Source organism: Galleria mellonella, unplaced genomic scaffold (assembly GCF_026898425.1).
Source record: "Galleria mellonella isolate WM207_F2 unplaced genomic scaffold, CSIRO_AGI_GalMel_v1 utg182, whole genome shotgun sequence".
NCBI lineage: Eukaryota > Metazoa > Arthropoda > Insecta > Lepidoptera > Pyralidae > Galleria > Galleria mellonella.
In genome coordinates, this window is record NW_026442023.1 from 2541727 (window position 1) to 2567647 (window position 25921).

General features: G+C 35.5%; 2 protein-coding genes across 4 annotated transcripts in view; one reads left to right on the forward strand and one right to left on the reverse strand.

The window, feature by feature from the left end:
- Positions 1–17684, forward strand: part of LOC113513004 (sortilin-related receptor-like) — a 50643-nt gene extending 32959 nt beyond the window's left edge. The window contains exons 16-32 of the mRNA XM_052893621.1: positions 394–518; positions 1161–1394; positions 1893–2208; positions 3560–3801; positions 4317–4475; positions 5258–5424; positions 5768–5883; positions 6503–6717; positions 7079–7316; positions 7752–8024; positions 9064–9199; positions 10237–10342; positions 11077–11202; positions 12683–12882; positions 13645–13850; positions 14641–14841; positions 15861–17684. Of these exons, the coding sequence (XP_052749581.1) occupies positions 394–518; positions 1161–1394; positions 1893–2208; positions 3560–3801; positions 4317–4475; positions 5258–5424; positions 5768–5883; positions 6503–6717; positions 7079–7316; positions 7752–8024; positions 9064–9199; positions 10237–10342; positions 11077–11202; positions 12683–12882; positions 13645–13850; positions 14641–14841; positions 15861–15922 (3122 nt within the window). The 3' untranslated portion in view covers positions 15923–17684. The remainder of the gene's footprint in view (positions 1–393; positions 519–1160; positions 1395–1892; positions 2209–3559; positions 3802–4316; positions 4476–5257; positions 5425–5767; positions 5884–6502; positions 6718–7078; positions 7317–7751; positions 8025–9063; positions 9200–10236; positions 10343–11076; positions 11203–12682; positions 12883–13644; positions 13851–14640; positions 14842–15860) is intronic.
- On the reverse strand, positions 17672–24256 carry LOC113520129 (uncharacterized). Of its 3 annotated transcripts, none has more exons than XM_052893644.1 (8): positions 23198–24256; positions 22597–23120; positions 22167–22499; positions 21439–21601; positions 20889–21027; positions 19532–19640; positions 18735–18880; positions 17672–18348 (listed from the first exon to the last, which is right to left on the reverse strand). In XM_052893644.1, the coding sequence occupies exons 1-8, from the start codon at positions 24094–24096 to the stop codon at positions 18208–18210; spliced, it is 2454 nt and encodes an 817-aa protein (XP_052749604.1). In that variant the 5' UTR covers positions 24097–24256; the 3' UTR covers positions 17672–18207. The 3 variants fall into 3 exon arrangements, with proteins under 3 accessions (XP_052749604.1, XP_052749603.1, XP_052749605.1); XM_052893643.1 differs by having other exon boundaries at positions 22167–22495; positions 22593–23120; XM_052893645.1 differs by having other exon boundaries at positions 21460–21601; positions 22167–22495; positions 22593–23120; positions 23198–24254.
- Between the last annotated feature and the right edge of the window lie 1665 nt (positions 24257–25921).

Here is a 25921-nt window from a genome sequence, read left to right on the forward strand (position 1 = left end):
TTTAAAAATGGTACCTCATCGTTGATCTACCGACTCTATTCCGTCGCTTGTAGACTCTAGAGTAGTGGTCACTATCATGCTACTGGACACCATTGAATTTGTTAGGAAAATTTTGTCTTCGGACTATTTGGTATTTGCCTTAAATTTGATTAAGTGAAAAGAAAACAACTTTTCTGAGATGCGATTTTGTAATATTTTTTTTAATTGTATTCTATTTTTAAACCCCGACGTAAAAAGAGAGGTGTTATAAGTTTGACGTATCTGTTTTTGGCATCGTAGTCTCTAAATAAATAGACCGATTATGGTGAGATTTTTTGTTTGAAAGCTGACATGATCGAGATGGATCTTGGTTACAATTTATAAAGTTTTTAATTATACTGTATTTTTTCATAGATTGCGATCATCACAACTGCACCGAGAATCAGTTCCAGTGCGCTAATGGATTATGTATTGAGAAGAGATGGGTGTGTGATGGAGATAATGATTGTAAAGATGGATCTGATGAACGTAATTGTAGCGTAAGTTTAGTTATATATTTTATTTATTTTTCAATTTTGGAACTACTGCTCATGTCTATAGGCGACGGTTACCACTTTCCATCAGGTGGGCCGTCAGCTTGTTTGCCATCCTAAGTTGTATAAAAGAAAAAAAAAAAACTAGTGTCTTTACTTTTTTTTTACTTACGGTAATTTTCTGAAAATAAACTGTTTTAATTATTTATTTATCTTTATAAAATGCCAAGTAAAATTGTAGAGGATTATAGCGGAAATAAACTTTTTTTTATATTAGCCAATATATTTTGTAACATGCAATGTATATTGGCTAATATAAAAAATGTTTAGAAACACAATTTTTTTTTACTTTATTTTATTTCCACATTTGTTTAAGATATGTGAATGGAATATCCCTCCCTGTGCTATTGGTATATGCTAACATACACCTTGTCAGATCAACTTCTATGTACGTCCGAAGTTATTTTTGAAATAGCTTTTAATCATGATTTTTGTATGGAGATCTATCTATCTATCTATATAATCTAAGGATTTCACATTCATTCCTCACGATTAACCGACTGAAACACTTCATCCTTACTTACCCTCCCTCGCGCGTATACCAAGAGCGCAGGTGAGGTAACTGTTTCAATTTCTCTTCTGTTGCAGGCCGTGCAAGTGAAGCGCATAGAGACCGGGTCTGGCGCAGAGGCCGGCGAGTGCGCGGCGGACGCGTTCCGCTGCTCGCGCAGTAGCGCGGCGTGCATCCCGGCGGCGTGGGCGTGCGACGGCGAGCGCGACTGCCCGGGCGGCGAGGACGAGCTGCCCGACAGCTGCCGCAACGCCTCCTGCGCGCCCTACATGTACCGCTGCCCCAGCGGCAAGTGCATCTTCAGGTCTTGGGTGCGTAGCTCCACTCCACCACTATACCAAGCTATATTATGGTTTAAGTTTTTTTTAATGGGTTATAATGGAATGGTAACCCCGCCTGCGCTATCGGTATACACTAGTGGGGCACCAGTGAGATGACAAGTGAGAATGAAAAAGTAGATCAATTAGCCCAACGTGATGAATTCACTTGGTATTCAGCACAATGGTTTCCAGGGACGACGACGTGGAGGTCGACCTTTATGGACATATTGCTAACAATGAGACTGGTAATTCGCATTATTAAAAACCTAACGGGACTAGTTCTTATCCGCGATTTTTTTCGCGTGACCAGAATAAAATATTTCTCTTGCAGATACTACAACGGCTTACCATCATTATGAAATTTAGTAAATTTCATAATGATGGATGATAGCCGTTAATGTGTCTAAAAGTTACAAACAAACTCACTTTCACATTTAGTGTCATTAATAATTGTCAAATGTGTAATTGTAATAAATATTATTGTCATAGTTATGCGATGGCGAGAATGACTGCAGCGACACAGAAGCCTCCGACGAGAAGAACTGCACAGGCAACCATCACTCGAAGCTGCTGCCACGTTTGACGACCGAGAAAATTGACTTCGCATCGAACACCTCCTGCCTGGACTGGATGTTCAGATGCAACAACGGCAACTGTCTTCCGTACTGGTGGAGGTGTGATGGAGTTGATGACTGCAATGATTTCTCTGATGAAATCGGCTGTGGCTCCACGGATACAACTGTGATACCCTCCGATCAACATCCTTCGATCAAATGCGGGAAGAATCAGTTCACTTGTTCACCAGGTTAGTATGCAATCTATATGCCTGATTTTTGTTGCTGATTGAGCTTTGTTTCATTAAAATTATCAGTGTTTCTCTACTATATTATACATATAAACCTTCCTCTTGAATCACTCTATCTATTAAAAAAACTACTTCAAAATCCGTTGCGTAGTTTTAAAGATTTAAGCATACATAGAGACGGACAGACAGCGACAGCGACTTTATACTATGTAGTGATATTGAATGAAATAATAAATTGAAAAAAAGAGATGAATATATGAAGAAATGTTGTTGACGTAAACATCTCTTTATCAATTTCATCTTAATTTTCATAGAGGAGGGAGAGCGAGATGCAATATTAGTCGCAAGTTAAAATGTTAAAAAAATTTATATTACTCCCTTACTACTTAGATATACGAGGTTTGTCCGGAAAGTACGTATAAAAGTTTTTTAAAAATTTTATTTTACAATTATTCAGGTAAATCAATTTTATCCCCTTCAAAGTACTCCCCCTGTGACATAATGCACTTGTGCCAACGCCGTTTCCACTGTGAGAAGGCTCCTTGAAAGTCCTCTGGTTGTAGGTTTCTCAGCTGCCCCGTCGTAGCTTTTTTTATCTCATTTATGTCCCCCAAATGCCGCCCCCGAAGTACCAATTTGGTTTTTGGGAACAAGAAGAAGTCACACGGGGCCAAATCCGGCGAATAGGGGGGGGTGTTCGGTCACCGTAATGGAATTTTTACTCAAAAACTCACGGACAACAAGAGAGGTGTGGGCAGGGGCATTGTCGTGGTGAAGAATCCAACGCCCCTCTCGCGCCAATTCTGGACGAACTCGTGCCACACGAGCTTTGAGGCGTCTGAGCACATCGACGTAGAATTTTCCATCAACTGTCTGGCCTGTGTTCGTCGGAATGTGAAGTGGAAGGACGTCCTGAACGTGGGTCATCTTGAACGCTTTCTCGGCCCTCTCTGAATCTTTTTAGCCACTTGTGGACGGTTGGTTCCTTCACAGCATCATCCCCATAAACTGTTCTGAGATCGGCAAAAATTTCACGGCCATTCTTGCCGAGTTTCGAGAGAAACTTGATTACGACGCGCTGCTCTTCAACGGAAGCGGGCTCCATGCCGACGGGGTTTCGTTAAGAGGTAACTTCACAGATGGCGTGACAAGCCAGTTCGCACCGCACGGCGGTCAGACCAGAACTGAAGCATTGTTAGGGACATAAGGAAGGGGTCCTGCGCTTACCTGGCCTCCCCACTCCTCTTTCTCGCATTCCAGAACACTTTTATACGAACTTTCCGGACAGACCTCGTATGTTCAAAGTTCCACCAAGTGTCCGACAATCATGCTTATTATTAAAATTTCACAGGCGTATGCATTCCGCTAACGTGGGTATGCGACTCGATGGCGGATTGCGTGGACGGCGCGGACGAGCAGCCGAGCAGCTGCGAGCGACGAGCGGGAGCGGGCGCGGGCGCGGAAGCGACTTCGTGTTCCGCTCACGAGGCGCCGTGTGCTGATGGCCGCGGCTGTGTGCGAGACGACCAGCTCTGCGATGGTGTGCCGCAGTGTGAAGATCGCAGTGATGAGCTACACTGCGAACCCGTTGCGGTATGTATTGGAATAGTCGAGAAATTTGTCACGAGCATTTGTGTAATCAATCAATATTCATTCATTACGTAACTACTTAATAAATCTGTCATTATTGTATATAAAATTTAAAATGGTCTATAAAATGAAATTTATTTCCATCGATGTCTTATGCTTATAATTTCTGTTTGATTTGGTAAGTTAAATACGAGTATACTGATAAAACAAAATAGATTGTATCGTTGTATTGTACATTTTTTAATGAATAATAATGGAATTATATTGTAATTCCGCCTGCGCTATGCTGGCCTCGTTTGTCATCCTTCGCTGGTGCCTCGCTAGCGTATAATAGCGGAAATATCAATTATCTCTAAACAGTGAGGCAGAAGGCAAGTTACTTGGGCTATTACTGTAGATTCACTAGAAATCAAACCACGTAGGTTTTTAGGGGAACCTGAGTATGTTGTTGGAAATGGACCTTAGTGTCCCTGTTGCTAGCAGTCTCGTCCCAGTCTGAATGGTGTGGTAATGTTTAGAAGCAGCCGGCGGCGGCGTGTCCGAGCGGCACGCAGGCCTGCGACGGCGGCGCTCGCTGCGTGGCGCGCTCGGCGCTGTGCGACGGCCGCGCCGACTGCCGCGACGGCAGCGACGAGCTCGACTGCCCGCCCGACCGCCTGCCGCCGCCCGCCTACCAGGTACGCCACAGCACAGCCAGCCGCGCGACGGTAGCCACGATCGAAACATGGAGTAATCCATCCTTTTTTTATGAGATGAAAATTAATGGTATCTCCATCTGACCTATTGGTATACCATCAGACAGATGGTATGTCTAAACTGCTTTTGGTCTTACACCAACATGCATTTGTTCCATCTGACGTCGTATTTATAACTAGTCATATCATTTCAGATTAGTAACCTAGTGTTCCATGTTAGTAACTCAAGTATTGTTCTTGGTGACCATATTTCATATTCTATGCTTAGTTGTCTGTGTGAGTTACACTTTATGTATAAGGCTCGCAGTGAGAGTCCATATTTTATAAGCAATTTTTAATGTGATCGCTTATTGAAAGTTATTGTTTTGAAACATTGAAAGGCGTACAAGCTGATGAACTATCTGATGTTAACTATTAGTCGTAAATTTTAAATAATACATTACAAGGAATGTCAGAAGTGATCCCTTATTTATTGCCATTACCGAAGAACTTAACTATAACATTTATATAGATAGATAGATATAAAATTTATTTGCTTTACTTACAGCACCCAAATAATAACAGACATACATAGTAAAAAGAGATAAAAGAATGCATATACAAAATAAAAAGCAAAATATATAAAATAATTAACAATTTTTTTCTTTCATTCGTGTACCATAGTAATACAAAATGGTCACAACTCAGTTTATTGTTTTGCCCTCAAAAGAGCAAAACACTGATATTCTGTTGTGTATATTTATTTTAACCATAAAATTTCTCAGTTCCTTAGTCTCGGCGTGGACCAGTCGACGATTAACTCGACCAGTTTCCTGATCTCGTGTTGGATGGCCCAGCAGAAGCTGGTGAAGTATAGTTTCTTACCTTCGATATCAAAAGTCGAAGATGGTGTGTGGCGCAACATGACTTGGACTAATGATAGTATTTATAGGTATGGAAAATAAATATAAAAGGATATCTTTTTGTGTGTATTACATACTTTTTAAATAATCTAATAAACCTTTTTGATCTGTTGTAGTTTTGCATCTCTTTCTTTTGATTTAAATTCTTAATTTAAAAGCTTTTAAATTTATTATATTCAAGAAACTATGTCGAATATTACGAGTACAATTTATGTATTATAGCAATAATGTTTTTTTGTTTCTTAACCATCTGCAGTATTTCAGTGATTTTTGAGTTTTGTTAGAAATTTGATGAGTTTTATTAGAAATAAAACTAATGATTAAAAACTACTTTCAAATTGTTCACAATTTAATTAATTATATTTCTTATAGGTTCACAAACTTGGAGCCATACACAAACTATAACGTCACATTCTACATACAAGACAGTAAATCTAATAGAACATACGCGTCGTTGAAATACGTGAATATGACCACAGGCGAAGGAGGTGAGTTGTCTTTCTTTATAAATTATTTATTAGTATAAGACAATGTGTACGAAGTATCTGCATGTATCATACAGGTTACTTTTTCTATTTATGAAAATGGAATGATAAGCCAGTCTGGAATACCAGTAATAGATCTGATACCTGAGGGAGAGGCCTATGTTCAAAAGTAGATAGTTAATGGCTGATAAGGTAATGATGAATATTATTTAATAAATTATCTGTCCAGTTGAAAACTGTACATAATCTTAAATTCTTTTAAAATTAAACTGCCATCCCTTTTATTGGAAAAATGCTATTACTACGTTAATTACTTTTGTATTGGTGATTAACGTAAATATCAGAATTTAAAAATAAATTTGACATATATATATATTATGGATGAAGTTGACATTGTTGATTGCAAAATATATTTATAATTGTTATTCAATACTTGTAATATTCAATTTAATATAATGCTTTTTTATGATCATACTTAATTTCAGATACAATGTGCATTGTTTTTTGAATAAATGACTAATGACTATAAATATTACTAGCAATAGATCAGTTACTTCCTTTTACAAGTAATTCACTTCTCCTCCCGCTTCATAAAGTATCAGTATGGACGTTTGGTTGTCAGTGCCGTCGCCGCCGCGGCGCGTGTCGGTGAGCCAACTGGTCGGGCGGCGGGTCAACGTCCGCTGGGACGCGCCGCTGGAGCCGCGCGGCCGCCTGCACCACTACACGCTGTACTACGCGCCGCCGCTGCCGCCCATGCAACACGACATATCGCCCGACGACCTCACCATTAACGTCAAGGGATTCTTCAAGCCAAACATCACTTATTCTTTCTGGGTGAGGTTTTTTTAAAGGATTTAGAATTATAATTATGCTGTCAGTCCACGTGACGGTTAAAAACATTTTATTGATATTGAATTTTCGTTCCTTTCATTGTATATATGGTTACGCAACTGTCACATTTATACACATATAAGTACATTTTACTTCTCATAAAAATAGTGGTTTTAATCATAATAAACACACTAATGAGTGACGATATATTATGTATAGCAATTAAATTAATATGGATCCAATATGAGAGTAAATACAATGTTTAACAACCAAATAATTATCAAAATTGGATTAGAATTGATGATGTAACATAATCTTAAAAAGATTCAGATAAAGTTGCAATATTTTTTTTTTGTTTACCCAGATGACGGCGACGAACGGCGCGTCGACGTCCCCATCATCGACGGTGATGAACATAACGTTCGAGGAGCCCGGCGACGTGGACGAGCTGGCCAACGTGAGCGTAGCGCGGCCCAGCCCTGACCGCGCCGAGCTGCACTGGCACCACATCCGCGCCGTGGACGGCTACCAGCTGCAGGTGCGGCTGCCCGCGCCCTATGCGCGGCGACCGCCCATAGTCACCAAGGACGACCACGCTACTGGTAATGTACCTACTATTTGCAGCTAGTTATGTGAAAAATGTGGCCGTGTGGTCCCGCATAGAATAGGCCACTCCTTCCTTTTTCGTAGATGTTGTAAGAGGCTACTAAGAAAGGGCGAGAGATGCACTTAAAGCGTAGCGTGATGAAAACTATACTATAACCTGCCCAGGAGTATGAAGAATAATTGTACCAAGTTTCGTTAAAATCCGTCGAGTAGTTTTTGTTTCTATAACAAACATACAGACAAAAATTTTACTGATTGCATTTTTAGCATCACTATCGATCACTACTCACCCCCTGATAGTTATTTTGAAAATATATTTCAGGTACAGAATTGACCTCTCTACAGATTTATTATAAGTATAGATTATTATTATAAGTAATAATAATAATAATAATATAGAAGATAAAATTTAAATGTCATTTTAATTACAGTAACGAATCTGCCGCCCGGTGTGGACCTATTCATTGATATTAGGGCGTTCAAAAACAACATATATGGCGATCCATTCACGATACCGCTGCGTACTACTGGCGAGGCAGATGAGACGCTCAATTTGACCGCAATGCTGCTGAAAGAAAAGGGTACTTCGGTGCAATTGACGTGGTCACCACCCCTTGGAGACAGATACAAGAACAAAACGCTTGAATATGAAGTGCATTACATTAAGGCTATGCAGAGGCGAATGCCAGGAGGACTTAGTAATGGTGAGACATGTTTTATGATTTTTTTTTTCTCTATATACCTTATCGCTGTACATACGATTTCATATATGTGACCAAAACGTACAGTTTACGGAATATATATAAAGTATTAATATGCTTTAATTCTAGGTACATTTACCGAATTTCATTCGAATCTATTCAGCTGTTCAACTGTGTTTGATGACTAAATGTCAAGTCTTTTACACATGAAACTAATGTTTTTGATAGTTGATACAGTTTTATTAATATTTATTTATTTATTTATAAATTACTTATCACACTTACAGTATCCCAAAATGTGTAGTGAGCAATAGGTTTATTTTATAAACTTAAAAATTTTGAACAACATTTTAAAAATATATCTATCTTGTCATTAAATATATCAATATCTGTCTGCGGAGCAATCAGAGAATTGAGCAGAGAAATAGCATGATAAGTAAGATATAATAATATCCTAATAATAGCATACGTTATAGAAAGCCTAATAAATAAGATATTAGGATTTATCAATGATATGGAATTTATATAATTGTTTAATAAGGAATATATTTAAATGGGTGTCGTAAGAGGCGACAAATGGAACTTAACGATTGAGGGATGGGCAGCAGCGTCCCTCTTAAAATATCACGCCTAACAGCGGTCAAACCGTCTGCCAGGCGTGGCAACTATTGACAAAACCCCTCTTATGGGAGAGCAGCAGTTGGCAGTTATGATGATGATAACTGATATGATGATTTTTTTATTGTCAAGTATATATATATGTGTGTGTATGTATATTTATTATATATATTTTTATGTTAGTCATCTGCTCTCGATTATTTGGTTTGGTTTATTGTGGAAACTTTACTGATTTACGTTATGGCTGTGTATACCACTTTTATATGTCTCAGGTATTGTATGTTTTCCTTTTAAAGTAAAATAAAATGAAAATAAAATAAAATATTGCAAATCCGTAATTGACGTAAAAAGCTGTACATTATGTAATAAATAAATATATGTATACGGATATAATTGATATGGTTTTCTTTTTTTTTTTTAACAGATACAAAAATCGTAACGAAAAATAATACCGTGACGGTGGAAGGATTAGAATCGTGTGAAAGCTACGTTTTTGCTGTTGGATTACTCGGTGGGCCACTGTCTAAGTTTGTTGAGATCGTTACCAGAGGAGATCCAAAGTAAGTTTTATTGAAAATTCGTAATTCCTTTTGTTTACAAGTACATACTCCTATGTAATTATTAACTTTGTCTAATATGTGTGATGCAGTTTGTATTAAAGATATATATTATAAATGACATACATACAACTATTTTCATGAGGAGTTTATGATTTTATTTTATAAAAAAAAGTCTGTGAATTGTGATAATATTGATACGGGATACACACCAGAATACAGATTCCAAAATGAATTATTACTATCATCAATCAATTCATAATAATACATTAATCAAATCGAAATACAGTAACTAGGTACAACATTAGGAGCATTTTTATTTATACCACCTGTGACAACCGTCTCTGAACTAAACGGCAGTCTGTATTTCAGAGGCAGAAGCCAACAGATTGAGAACATACTAGACTATGGTTATACAACGTTAAAATAATATTACTAGTATTTATTATGGTGGTTACATGAAGAATCTATTTTTCCGAAACTTAATCTTGTTAATATTGGTGTTTTTTTTTTTTTTTATTAATACAAAACAAAAAGAATGCATATTAATAGTAACTTTTTAGTGATAATATACAACTTTCGATGATTAGAAATTTTAAAGGCCGGCAACGCACAAGCAACTTCTCTCGTGTTGCAAGTGTTCATGGGCGATGGTAGCCGCTTTCCATCAGGTGGACCGTCGTTTATCTCTTTAAAAAATAAATTGGTTCCATGCTGCTAATTTCATACTGTAATTTAGATATAATACGATATTAATAGTATTTTTTTTTTGATGGGTGAAAATGGTATGGTAACCCCGCCTGCGCTAACGGGATACGCTGGCGGAGCACCAATGAAAGGTGATAGATGAGAATGAAAACAGGCCAGTTAGCCCATCATGATGAATTCATCAGGAATTAACCATGATAGTTTCCAGGGAGAACCGCGAGGAGGTCGACCTGGTTGGGTATATTGCTAGCAATGGGATTCTCAATCTCCATTACTAACAATCCCTTGCCTCCCGATAATAATAGTATTGTATTGTATGGTATACATTTTAGGGCTCCAGTGAAGAACCTCCATGCTAGCTACAATAAGCTAACATCTGAACTCTACATCTTCTGGTTTGCAAACTGCGACGTGCTCAGAGAGCCTGTGCCATACAGGGTAAATTATTTATTTATTTTACTGAACTTGGTGTTATCTTGCGGAAGTCCATACCACTGGTTGTTTGATTAGAATTAATTAATTAATTTTATAATAGCGAAATTAAATAATTGTTATCAAATAACTAACAAAATGATATCTTTAGTTTTTAAATTCCACGATACACGATAAAAAGTATCCCACGTCCTTCTCAACCTAAATCAAATTTCATTATTAAAGTACATAGTAAGAAACTCAATTTATATATATTAGTAAATATTTGTGTAATGGGTCAGAAAATCACAGAATAAGAATTGTTTTATTGCATACCTATCCATAGTTTCTTTTACCACCTGGTTAAGGAGGTTTGTGGTATTATCAAGATTCTGGTGTGGAAATATACCTGCTGAGTTTATACTACATTTACAGTAATAGTTTTAAAAAAGCAACACCTATGTTTCTCGTCCATTCTTCTCACCTGAAATTGTTTTTCGAACTGGTGGGCAGTTGATTAATAAAAAAATGACTATTCAAAAATGCTTATTGTTAAGTTTACTTGAATAAAAAATATTATTTTTGTTTACTATTAAAATATCGTGATAATTCAATTCAGCCAATGGAATTTAGCTTTTATTTATGTAGTTTACTTTATATATAATATAGTATTTATATAATAATTATAATTGTTAAATTTTACTAAATAATTGTGTTACGAAAATTGTGTACTTAATTGTTATTAATAATCTTATTTCTAGTTGGAAATAAAAGATGAAGTGCTAGACAAAACAAGCTACTACGAACTGAAGCCGAAGAGTCAAATCAATGTGCATCATGTCATTGAAAACGTGCCCGTTGGAGGGAAATACAACATTTGCGTTTCAGTAAGTAATATTAGAGTATTAGTGTATTATTATATTAGTGTATTATTATATTAGTAGGAACTGGTGAGCTTGTAGGAATTGATTAAATGTGGAGGAGGCTTAACTAATTGCTAGTGAATTTGTCAAGATGGGCTAAGATTAGTTATGTTCCTGGCAAATAAATTGTTATTTTTTTTTTTATTTTATAAAAAAATCCACAGCTCTTAAAAAATACCTTACATGCTAAGTCTCTTATGAATACAGCCAATAACGGATTTTATTTATACAAATAAAAATTACTATTCAAAAGTGAGGTAAGCAAGATAGAGTGGGTGGGTGTATGCAAGTAATAGAAGCACAAGTATGAAAGAAACCATATATAATAATGAGTGTCCATAAAGTTAGGTTAATTGATATATAAAATAATTAAAATCCATGTTGCTAAAGTTCAGATATTGAGAGCAATGATTAAATAATACAAATTCATGGTCACCAATTGTAAAGAGGTACAAATGTATGAGTGGGTAAGATAGTGTGATATAAATAAATGTAAATATGTAGTGTATATACGTACATGTTGTATTATATATTGTGTATATGTATTATTAACATTTTCATGAGTATTACTTAAAAAACTTGTCAGCATGTATTGTTAGCATTGGGGCAGTTAGTCCTTTAAGATTCAAGATTTATTTATTTGTAAAACATGCGTATAAATACATGCAGATGTTGACAATATAATAACGTTCGACATGTTTAGCCTGTACGGCATACAAAAATATCCTTATTTTATATTATTATTATTAATATATAATTATGATCTTAATCCTACAATACTGCGGTATAATGTTGTTTTGATTGCTTGATAATGGAATACTGTTTATTAGTATATGTTGGTAAGGCACCAGCGAGGGAAGATATAGATGAGAATGTAAGCAGGTCAGTTGTCCGAACGAATCTATTAAGAATAAACCATGATCATTTCCAGGGGGAACTGTCTAGATGTCCACTTGATAAGGGGTATATATCTATTAATGGGGCTCCTACTAATCTATACTAATAATCTCATAAAATCTAAACATCTAATTACTAATCAATTCTCTCCATGATGGTGATGTCTGTTCAAGGGTATTTTACTGAACTAGGAGTCACTATGCATTTTTTTTATACAACTTAGAATGGCAAACAAGCTGACAGCCCACCTGACGGAAAGTGGTAATCGTCGCCTATAGACATGAGCAGTACCATGGACATAACAGAGTATACTGTTTCGCCCATGATATCCCCCATGCGTTGCCATTCCTGAGGACTCGGGTGTTACTTCTATGTACCCTGTAAATTCACGCCATATCACCCTTCAAACCGAAACACAGCCATGCATGTCACAGGTAATCACAATTAGAATTATTTTGTTTATTTTATGGTAACGGAATTAAACAAAATAATTCTAATATCAAATGTCTAAGGGTAATTAGTAAACGACCATATTGTAATGTGACAGGCAGGACAAAGCGCAGGAGCTAGCGGTGGCTTTACGGGGACAACTCCTAGAGCGACATCGGGAGCCGTATGGTCGGGTGCGGCGTGCACGGTTGGCCGCTGCGGCGCTATCCCCGCGCCGCGAGCTCTACTAGCGCTTCTCACAGACGGACACCTCATGGTCAGCTGGAAGGACGATGCACCGCCGTCGGACGCACCGTTGTTAGTGTTAATCTTGATTATATAGATAGAGCACCGAATATCAAAAACATCAACTGATTTGACGTTTGAAGTTTTTTTTTTTTTTTAAATCAATACAAATCTTTTTTCCAATGTTGCCAGTAATTGGATTAAATATTTCCCAGATCAAGTCGATGATATTTTAAATTTGAATTGAAAACTATTTTTTATTATTATAATATAAAGGTACATATTACTTACAAATTAAAATACATATATTAATTCAAGTATCAGCTATTTTCAGTGATTTAAATATGAAAACATATTTTATGTCTATACTCCTATATAATTCAAAGTATTTAGTAAAGCTGTTTTGTTAATTATATCCGTAAGATTTTGTATCGTTTTTATTTTTCAATATAATCTATGTTGAAAAATAAAAACGATTCGATTTTAATTTTTTATCGCAGTGAAATGTCTCAAACTGGACTAAAAATCGTTATGCAGTTTCGTGACTTAGGGTGAACGAACTTAAGCGAAATGGGATTTTTAACATAAATATTAACAACATATGTAAAATAAGTGCAGTCAGTCGAATTCAGTCAGTATCTCTATTAAAACATCACCAAATCCTAACTACTTGTTGCCAATCCGTCCGCCAAGCATGGCAACTACTGGCAAATGGCAAAAGAAATACCTTATGAAGGGAATCCTATATTTAGCAGTGGAAAGTTAAAGTCTGTTATAATGATGATGATGTAAAACAAGAGGTATAATTTTATAAATTAATTTTATTCTCTTCAGGCCCAAGTACCAAGTGATAATATCAGAGAAGGAGATTCCCGACGACTTGGTCCAGCCGAGCGAGGATATGAAGTCAGTGTTCACGGACCAGTCACCGCTAATAGTACCAGCGCCCAGCAACGGCCCGCTGTATGTAAGCGTGCGAGCCGTTGCAGCCGACGGCCGCCAAAGCGATCTCAGTGAAATCCGCACCATAGCCGTGGATGGTCAGTATTGTATTGTACTAAGTAGTACAAAAAATAAATGCAACATTGTATAATGATAAATAGCAAGCGCTTAATTTGAACTGTTCTGAATAATTCTAAATTGTTTATATTTTACATATAAGCGCATATCGCTTTTTTACATTATGTTTGATATATTCAGCCTAGATGGCGAATAAAATATAATTGAATCAAAGCTGAGATTCATCACTGAAAAATATTAATTTATTAGACATAGCTGTATGGATATCGTTCGTTTGCCATCTTCAATGGGATAAATAAAAACTATAGCAAGTGAATGTTGAATGCGGCATGTTTTTTTTAATAGGTGATAATGGATTGGTAACCCCGCCTGCGCTATCGATATACGCTGGCGGGGCACTAGTGTGGGATGATAGGTGAAGATGAGAGCAGGTCAGTTAGCTCATCGTGATGAATTACATTAGAATTAACCACGATGGTTTTCAAGAGGAACCGCGTAGAGGTCAACCCCATAGGGCTAGCAATGGTTTTTTTTTTAATAGATGAAAATGGAATGGTAACCCCGCCCGCATTATCTATATACACCGACGAGGCACCAGTAGAAGATGATAGATGAGAATAAATGCAGGTCAATTGGTCCATTCGACAAGAATTAGCCATGACGGTTTCCAGGGGGGACCGCGTGGAGGTCGATCTGAGAGGGTCAATTGCTAGCAACGGGGCTATTAGGCCTCATTACTAACAACTCCTTCCCGCTAGCAACAGGTAGACTGTAGACGCATTGTTTATCCTTTTTCCCCGAATGCGGCAGGTTTGGAGAGGCCCGGGTCGAGCGCGGTGAGCGCGGTGTGGTGGGCGGGCGCGGCGGGCGGCGCGCTGGCGCTGGTGGCGCTGCTGCTGGCGGCGCGCGCGGCGCGCGGCCGCTGGCGGCGCGCCGGCCCGCACGCGCCGCACGCGCCGCACACGCCGCGCTACGACAGCCGCCGCGGACAGGCCACGCTCGGCGACCACGGTACATATACGCAGTATTGTCCGACACACACTCGTACGCACACATACGTACCGTTCAATCCTCCATACACACACTAACACGCGCGTGCGCGCGCTTAAGGCTCGCTCACGCTTACTCGTCTATAGATAGATAGATGATTTATTTACATTACTTACAGCACACAAGTTACATTAAAAAAAAATATACACATAATACACAGTAAAAGAGATGAATGAAAATAAAAAAAATATATATAAACTAAAAATCTCCTTTCTTTCCCTTCCTTCATGCGTGTGCCATAGTAACACAAAATGGTCACAACTCAGTTTATTGCTTTGCCCTTAAAAGAGCAAAACACTGATATTCTGTTGTGGCCAATATCAGTGTTTCGCAATCCAATACATGCCATGTATTTGCGTATCATTCTCTATATTGTCGTATATGTCATTCATGATCATTATTCAATAGTCATTTATTCATATTGATTCATTCTGTTACTTTGTGAGAGGTCATATACTTGTACATGCCACTTACTCACTCGCACACGCATTCGACTCACTATTATTCTCATATACTGCTTGTTATGAATATAGATTTAAGTAGTTAAGGTCACATCACTAATGGAACGGCGCATCACTATTGTCGCGTCCTCTCTCATATATGTCGTCACCATTGTACTAATGTCGGTCTCTGTAATTAAACCAATAAGTATTAAACAAGTCCTTGTCATTTACTACCAAGTCAATACACTGCTTATTCAGGTTAGTCGAGTTTTTTTGTCTGTTCTTAGCTGAATTTGCATTCTAAATGGGTTGTAGAATCAAAAAGTGACAATTTAAAAATATTTACAATTATTTTTACTAGAGTAAAAAAATATTTTTATTCTAATTTATGACCTTTATTTTTACTAATGTCAGTATGTCCCCAACTATAGCGGATCTTCATAGTTTAAATAGGGTTTTTTATTAGTCATTACCGAACCCATTTCCATAGTTTAACCAGTTTTTGTTTGGTTTTATACGATTTATTTTTCCTTCCAGATGACGACGACGTACCTCCCATCCAGGGCTTCTCGGACGACGAGCCCCTGGTGATTGCGTGAGCGCCGGCTCTGTGATGTTAACATTGATCTTGTCATAACCTATAGTATTTTATATTTATTGTTTCATCGTGTCGCGGTTCTTTCTACGTTCTCGGTATATCGGTTCACAATAACAAAATGTGTTGTATTAATTTAGTTGAAATCTTAGGTTATTGCGGCTCTTTTTTTTTGCAACTTAGAATGGTAAACAAGCTGACGGCCCACCTGATGGAAAGTGGTAACCGTCGCCTATAGACATGAGCAGTACCATGGATATAACAGACTATATTGTTTCGCCCATGATACCCCCCATGCGTTGCCATTCATGCGGCTCTTCTTATGTCGTTCTGATTGCCTGCTACACAAAGGTAACTTTCTGGCTTGTTCGTAAAGTATCTACAGTCGTATACAGTAAGTTGTAGATGCTTTGTTTTTACGATAAATATAGGTCCGCAGAGCTAGGATAAAAATTTCAAAATTTTATTTTGTTTATTGAAAGTACAAAAAAGTTCGTTTACGGACCGCCAAGAACTGAATTTAAATTAGTCTTGGCAAAATCCTGTTATAAATTTAATTATTATTTTATTTCTTTAATTTGATTTTGCAAATAATACCGCTTCTGGAATCGATTTCAATGTCACCAAAATGTAGTATAAGTATTGACGTATTGTTGTAAGTGACTACGCGCCTTTATTCGACTTATTATTTTGTTTTGCTTGTTTAAATCAGACGAAAATCTATTGCTAAAGCTGTTGCATAGCCTTACACCGAGACCGTAGAATTAGTTTTAAAAATATATAAATTGAAATTGCATTGCCAGTCACGTTTAGTCACAAATGAAAATTGAGTGAAATTTAGTTAAATTTTTGTTTTATTTTTATATATATGTATATAAAAAAAAAAGAATAAAATTGACGTCGACTGCAGTGCAAACAATTTGTTAGTTTATAATACTACGTTGATACTGTTTACGAACGCGCTCAGAGTATTATTATGTTATTAATAATGTTTAGTTATAACTTATAAAGCGTATTTTACTTTAACGATGGGGCAACACATAATTTCGCTCGGTTTGCATGCGAATCGAATTTATCGATACATACGTTTTCGTCAACGCACGCGTGAGACAGAATAAAACGTCGGATGTTGCTGCCTTGTTCTAGCTCATGAGCGCATTAGCGGTAAAGTATCTCGATATGTTCGTTTAACTAAGATGGCTGTTATCTAGTATAGAATTAGAGTTTCTACATTGAATCTGTTTGACCGACATTAAGAATTGCCAACGGGCGAAAATCTGTGTTCACCCACACAACATCGGAACGCGTTTTTAAACCAAAAACAAAAGCAAACGTTATTTTGGCTGTAAATCGTAAGACTTGTTATAATATTATGTTAGACTTTATTGTGCTTGCTCATTTTGATATATTTTTTTTTTTTTATTATGTAGGTAAAACAGTATGACCGCAACTATCTCTTTTTTAATTAATGTTGGACACCAAAGAAAATATAATCCATATGCATAAATAATAAGTTCAAATATAGAATACCTACTAAATGTAGAGTCCATGTTGAAAATTTATGTGTATAATTATATTTCATGTTATAGCATCTCCACATTCCCAATGTATTCGTGAATAGTTTAAGTGTTTAGTTCCTATAACCAAATTTGTAGAGCCGCGTTTTATATAAAGTGATTGTGTATTATTAAATTTATGTTGTGGGCTGATAAGTACATGCGTAAATATAAACAAATAAAAAATAAAACTATGATTACAAAATGAAACTTGACTTTTATTAAACATTTATTATTTATCATATTATTTTTACACCATATATGTTATGATTTATGTACAAACTATATATACTTTCTCCTTTCGGATTCTAAAGGTAGATTGGAAGATATCTCATCAAAGGATAAGTTCGCCTGAGTTATTCTGATAACGTTTAAGATCATTTCATTGATATTGATCAGGACCACATGGAAATTCAGTAGGCCAAGTTGGGCTGCTGGTGAATCAGAAGCACACCACTGACTCGCCATGGTATATATACCATGGCGAGCCAGTGGTGTTCTATATATATAAGGTGTGGATTTAAATCTCGCCTGTTTTAAATTTCTTTCAATTTCGTAATAATTAATCACTCGTAGAGTCTGTACTTCATATTTGAATAAAATCAGTATAACAATAAATTGTTAAGTTTCTAATAAAGATCTATTAGTGTAAATTGCGTAACTTACTTTTATAATATAAAATCTATATATGAATATCATATGTATTTATTATAAAACTAAAAACTAGTAAGTTTTAATCATATAGGGTTTCTAAAGTTGGTATTGCCCATTCGTATGCAGGTAGCATTACAAGGATCGTGTCACGCCATGCTGCCACGCCGACTAGTGTATAGCGGTCTTCCACACTGCATATCAATGGACCGCCAATTCCTGTCTAATAAAAGAAAAAAAAAATACAATAGGTATACATAATAAATTATTCTCTACTAGTGAAATTGTATTTCTTTTAAATACACAAGTTGAAAATAGATTAACAATTTTTAACCTTCCAAAATATCTTGATAGTTGGACGCGCCGTGTTAGTATGAGAGTATTAAATTTTTTATATGGTTTTGGACTTAGTTAAAGCGTTTAGTTTCAATGATTAGGGTCATTGTCATAAAAAGATGCTGATGAGTGCGATTTCACTCTGTATTATCATTTTCCTTGGAACTCCTTTTTCCTTGGTTTACACTATGTGCACATTGCACATAGTGTAAACCAAGGGTGACATTTTTTTATTGAAGGACATTTTATTCTAATAAATTTTGTAATACTTACCACAGTGCCTCGAGCTTGCACAGAAGCACAAAAAACTTCATTTGAAAGGTTCACTCGTCGTTTATCAGATAAAGACGAGAGGCGAGCACGGCATTCCTGCGTCGTCAAGATCGAGGCCCTTTGCCATCGTGAACGGGAATGAATTGCTATTTTTGGATAGATCATATATTAATAATATATATATTGTTATACTGCAAATTTTATATTAAGCAAAGAGTTTAGGGAAGTGTAATCAAATTATTGGAAATTTTGTTTATTGATTACCGTTTGATTTTAATATTACAACGACTTCGCTTTACAATTTTATAATTCCATAAGAATAACGAAATTGCTTGGGCAATCAAAACCTACATTTGTTAGATTCGTAATATTTAGATACATTAGCAACAATTTTATTAAAAAATTGATTATTATTTATTTTTATTTACTAGCATGTCCCGCTGCTTTTTTCTGCGAGAGTTCCAGTAGAAGTATTCCATATATTAATTTAGGATATGACTTACCTGATAAGAAATATTGAAACTTAAATGCGTAAATGAGCTTTTGGGTTCGATTCTCGGTCGTGCCAGTTTAGGATACGAGCTTTTCAGATCTGGATCTGGGTATTCAGAATAGTATTACCAGATGTTTGTCTCCTAATTCCTCACAGGGTATCGCAACGAGGACCAGGCCGTTAATGTAAATGTATGGCAATATCTATCACTTACACTTATTATAATTATATAATAGGTACTTATAACAAAATTTCGCATTTATAATATTAGATATTATTGGGAACAATATGAAAATATTCTTACCTTGATCATATCCACCCCATCCATATAGCTTGCAATCTTCACCAGTGCTCACGTCTCCGAGACAAGCAGGTTGCACATTGACACCTAATCTCAGTGGTCGGTTCCAATGCTAAAATTATGAATAATATATGAACAATAATATCTATTATTTACATTTACCATTTTCTTTGTAAAAATGCGAAAAGAAGTATACAATTATTATGGGAAGCTAAGACATGTCGCTCCCGCATTACTGACCTTTGCGACAGCGATTTTGTTTACTGTAGTAGTATGGTAGTTTATTTTTTAAGAGATAGTGGAATGGTATTACCGTCTGCGTTATTGGTATACGCGGACGGAACTCCTGTGAATGTAGATAGGTGGATGAAAGCGGGTAAGTTGATCCATACTGACAAATTCAACAAGAATGAACCACGATGGTTTTCAGGAAGAACTACGTGGAGGTGAAACTTATAGGATATAATGGGGCTTTTAACCTCGTTTATAATATTTCCTTTCTCTATGGTAGGGGGAGTCTCACGCTACATGGTTACCCGGTCGTGGCGGGGGGCCGGTCTAAACCCTCGCCATCTAGGGGGGGGGGGGGGGGAGAAGGGATTGTTAGTAATGAGGATTAGTAGCCCCATTCCTAGCAATATACCCTGTCAGGTCGACCTCCTCGTGGGTCCCCCTGGAAATCATCGTGATTGATTTATTATTAGATTCGTCACGGTGGGCTAACTGACCTGCTTTATCCTCACGTATCATACTTCACTGCTGTCCCGCCGGTGTATACCGATAGCGCAGACGAGGTTACCATTCCATTATCATCCATTAAAAAAAAAAACCCTCGCCATCTGATTACGTCAGTTAAGTCGTCATGTATGGGTCATCGTTATTCTCTATGGTAGAAATCACAGTACCTATATCCAGTATTTTTTTTGTTATCTGTCATTCTTCATATTAAACACATCATACAACCAGGTGTGAGTGTGAGAAATTACCAGTAATCAGGTATAGCAATTTAATTGATAGCAGTACATCTCGTCAGGCCGACTTCTACCTTGAAATTTATGGTGGTTAATTCCCGTTGATTCCCATTATGTTACGATGTAAATGACCTAAGTTCATTATTACCTATCATCCTTCATTCTTCCCTCACTAGCGTATATCGATAGCGCAGGCGCGGTTACTATTCCATTTTTAATTGTAAAAAAAGCAAGCAAGCACGGTGCTTGGTAGTAGAATTAGATGAAACCGTTATTAGATACAGAGTATCTTAATTAAATAAACTTTTTATGTATTCTGTGGATGAGACATAAAGATAAGTTTCTCTTTTAGTAGGCTTAGTAAAAAAAAATATTACTAATAAACTTACAATAATTGCCATATTGTGGTTTAAATCATTAACTTTGTACTGTGGGTGTATAATTGATGCAGTTGTGCGGCTTTGTGACTGCGATCTGTCTTTTAAATCCCATACACCGGTAACTACTGTAATATCGCCAGGATTAATTCTGTAAAAAAGACACGGAAAATGTTCTTAACAATAAGAGGAAAATACGTATTAAGATTAGAAATAACGTAATTATTTTATGGTTACAAAATGAATGTGTATTAATATGTGGTGTTTATAATGTTAAAAGCTCTAAGAACAAAAGTTTAAAATCGTAACCATAGTCTGGTTTATCGATTATAATTATTTTGTTTAATTCTGGTACCATTAGTATGTGTGCGACTGCCTACATTTGAAGATTACTATTATTATTACATGTTCTACGATCTCCCATATTAGTCATCAATCTTGTACCGCTATTCAGTCCACGCATATATTGCGGTTTGTGTTTCACCTTTAATACATACTAATGGTTGCTTAATTAAACAAAATAACCGACTAACCAGTAATATGGACTAGCTCAAAATATCACCTAGTTTGGTAAAATATGTACCCATATACACAATCCGCGGTGGTAATGGCAGCTCGGGGATGAATAATAGTGGCGTAACATAAAATGCCCTGTCGTTGCTTTGAACGTACCACAAAAGCAAGCCAAGGATGCGAGCCATTCTCTGCATTTCCGATCTGCTTTTCTGTAATATGGTTAAAAATATAAATTATGTAGATACATATGTACTTCGCTCGCCATCTGCCATATTGAATTCGAATATCGATTATCAAAAAATAATTTTGTGTAAAAATAAGTTTGTATGATTGTATAAAGATTTAATAAGTTAATGAAGAATATTAATATGTTAAAGTTAAACATAGTAATAATATAAAGAAAAATATTAATAGAAATAAAAAACAAAAATAGATTTAAGTAAACTATTAATACATTCGACTGGTAATCCAAGTATCCATCTACGCAAAGCAATGTGGTTATTGCGCCACGGAGGTCTTTTTATTGGATGAAAATGGAACAGGGCATCCGCTAATACTAACGGTATATAATAGCGTATATAAGTCAGTTGGTCCGTCGTGGTAAATTCACTATAAATTTACAACGATGGTTTCAGAGAGGACCGCGTGTAGGTCGACCTGACAAGGCATGCTACTAGCACTGGGGACTAACACTCCCAATACTAACGATTCCTCCCCTCTCCGATACGGAGGTCGTCATTATAAAATTTAATTAGGCATTATATTAGTAAATACCATTTAAGTCCTTTGGACTAATTAACACCTTTCCACAATTCTTGAATTTCTGCCGCTCTATAAAATCTGGATTACCATTATCCGCGTTGGAGTCTATAATTAACGATTCTCCGCTAATTTTTTCGACAAAGCTCTCAGTCGTACTTTTTCTCGGATTATTTAAGTAGAATTTGTTTTTATTTCTGGCTAAATTAAGAAGCTTGAATCCTTGTAATACTTGAAAATCAGGATTAGAGGTGTAACTGACTGTCTGGCTTTCAGGTCTGTATTCGGGTTCATTAGGTGTTGACATTTTTAATGGTCTTCCACGATTGGGCAATTTTGAGGTACTACCTAAAAACAATAAAGAGTATAAACCTTACTACAATAAAGAAAAGAGTCTGTAATTGAAAGAAATTTTCTGGAAAATTAACACTTAAGAAATACTTGCCGCGTCTCGGATCTATAGTACTAGAATAACCTCCCGGTTCATCATCATACTCATATTCGTCGACAGTTTCACCATAAGATGGTCTTTTATTTTGATCTGTCCACCCTGAAGGTCGTCTATGGTCCGAATATATACCAAAAAGCCCAGGTTTTGGTAATTCCACAATATAGTCTTCCACGTAATCCTCGATGTGACAATCCTTATTTAAATTTACCGGTTTAATTGATGTATTTGGTATTTTTGGACGTATATTCTTTATGTTCCAATACGGATCTTCATAATCTTCATCAGTGATTTTGGTTTTTTGTTCGTTTTTCTTGATATTACTAGACAGTATTGTATATTTACGCTGCAATAAAAAGTTTCTTTGGCCTAATGCTGTGTTCACATAATTGTTTGCAGATCTTTTGTTCTGTTTATGAAGTTTTAATGAAGAGTCGGGAAAGGTAATTTTTGATGAATCTTCGTTTAAAGGTAATATACAACAGATATATTGCAATTCGTTTGCAGTTCTAAAATTTTGACTGAAAAACAAAATATTGATTTTTAACTTATTCCAAATTAATATTATAACAATTAAATATGTAGATTAAATACGTACTCTTTATTTTGTTTATAAACGAAACCGTTTCTTTGGTAACATTCATTTTTCTTCATATAAGTACAGATGTTTTCAGAGTAAGGCACTTTGTTTTTAAATGTATTAATATCTATATAGTCTTGAAATATGTTCAGAGTAGGTGTCTTATTTGGTTTGAAAACTAGTGATGTTTTCTTTTCATCTATTATATTTTTCCATGTAGAATCATCTTCAGGGAATTGAAAATTAAATTCGTCATCGTCACTTTTAATTTTTGATTCATTACTGACTGTAAGATCTGTTTTATTAACCTTAAGTCTTTTATTGTGTTTGTCATCAGTTGGCCAAAATATTTTATTTGCATATTGAAAATTGTTGTCAATTTTCCACTTTTCGTTTTTACTTTCATTTTTATATTTAACCATGTTTACTGTGAGATCTGTTTTGTTAAGCTTAAGATTTTTTATTAGCTTGTTATCACTTGGCCAAAATATTTTGTTTTCATGTTGAAAATTGCCGTCAATTTTCCACTTTTCGTTTTTAGTTTCATTTTTATATTTAACCATCTCTACTGTGAGATCTGTTTTGTTAAGCTTAAGATTTTTAATGAGCTTGTCATCACTTGGCCAAAATATTTTATTTTCATGTTGAAAATTGCTGTCTATTTTCCACTTTTCATTTTTAGTTTCATTTTTATAGTTAACCGTCTCTATTGCTGGTTTCCAACTGTCGTTAAAATTATCTCTGAACACAATTTTATCTGATTCATCAGTGTCGAATTCACTTACATCTTCAAATTGGGGTAATGGAGCTTCCTTTCCTTTTAATTTGGACACTCTATCATTTAACCACCAGAATTCACCACTTATTTGAGCTAATGCTATTTTAGCAGTAAACAGTATGATTAATAAAGTATGCATTACGACTTTGCGTGCGGCTTTTGCATAAGTGTTATATGAACTATTAGAACTGCAGGATGTTGCAACGACCTATTGTGGTGAGGTTTCCATCAATTTTGCGTACGATTGTGTATTTGTGTTCAAAGCGCGGTGTCCACATACGTCCTGTGAACTATAACTGCAATTTGCGGTGAATTGATCTCTTTTATGACGGTACAGTTGGAATAAAAATATCAATATTTTTATTGTGAACACAGATCATTCATTCTAGGTAAATATATTTTTTTACAATGGTATAATTTCCCCAGAAATACATTATGTCTACCTTTATTTTATTCAAAACTTATAACTTATGCTTGTAGGTGTAAAGAAAAATTGGTAGTTTGAATATATTTAAAAGACAAGAAGTCGATCTTTGTGGCTTAAAGTGTGTTGCAGTATTTTAATATTATAATATTTATAATACGAATACATAGATTTGAAGGATAAGATTTTAGTTAATTTGTGATAAATCTGAATAGGCATTTTATTCAAATAATTCAATTCATTTTCTTTTTGTCAATTTATTTTCTAATTGTATACGTTAAGAAAATGGAAGTAACTTTCTGTAATATTGTAATAAAAGTCCTCGAACATTATGAAAATAACATAAAAACTTTTTTACTGACTGTCCATGTATAATTATAACAAGGTATTATAAAATTGGTTGTTATTGCAAAATTAATCATAACTTGGCGTTCCATATAAATAGTGATAACCTATTTACAGGAAAATAGTATTATTATGCATATAAAATTTACCTTGACATTGTTACTGAAGTATCTAGAAGAATTCATGACTGTACCCACAAATTTAAATGAATCAGTAATTTGACCTTTGGCACTATAAAATAGGAAAATGTATAGAATTATTATTATTATTGTAACGAAGATATTTGACCTGTTTATGGGTTTGGTGTTCTTTATTAAGTATTGATTGTTATGTTTATTTTTTTTTATATTTTTATGCAAAAATGACAAAGAAGCATACGACCCGTCTGATGATAAAGGGAGTTACCATCAAATAGGTCGTCACACCAGGTATGTCACGCGCGCTTTGCCAACATATTTATATTTTGCAGGATACAGTTTCTGTTGAACACACTAATAAATAAATAAATAAAATCTAATAGATACTAAATGATCACTATTTATTTACTCTTTAATACAACGATAAATATATGTATTTTGCACTCATGTAGTATAAAAGGCGGTCTTATTGCTAAAGCAATCTCTTCCAGACAAAAAGTATGTTGACGATTGAAAAAGATTAGTAATTAACACAAAGTTTAAAGTATTAGAATTACATAAAGAAAATATCTTTTCACTTGGAAAAGCTATTTATATAAATACTAATGTATTTAGCTAGAATTTAATACCATTTAAATAATTTGTTAATTGCCAATTAAAGGCTGTTATGAAGTTAATGCGGCTTTAAAAGGTATGCACCAGCTAGTAGAGTCCGGCTTGACCCGGCTTACTTGGTAGTTACACATATTACATATTAAATAATAATTCCGCTCTACTGATATTTATAATTATGTAGATTGTTGACTGATTCCTTTTTGGGGTAAATTTAAAACGAACATTAGAATATTTTGACCGGTTTTAAGAATTACTACTACTTGGCCTGCGGTCGTGAGAAATGGAAAAAGTTGGGCGAGGCCTTTGCTCGATAGTGTAATCCCATTACCTCCTTATTAATAAAAATTGAACTAGACAGACTATGTAAAAATTGGAATGGCCAGAGAGTTAATATAATAGAAGATAATATAATAATAGAGTGAATATTAAGATAACTACAAATA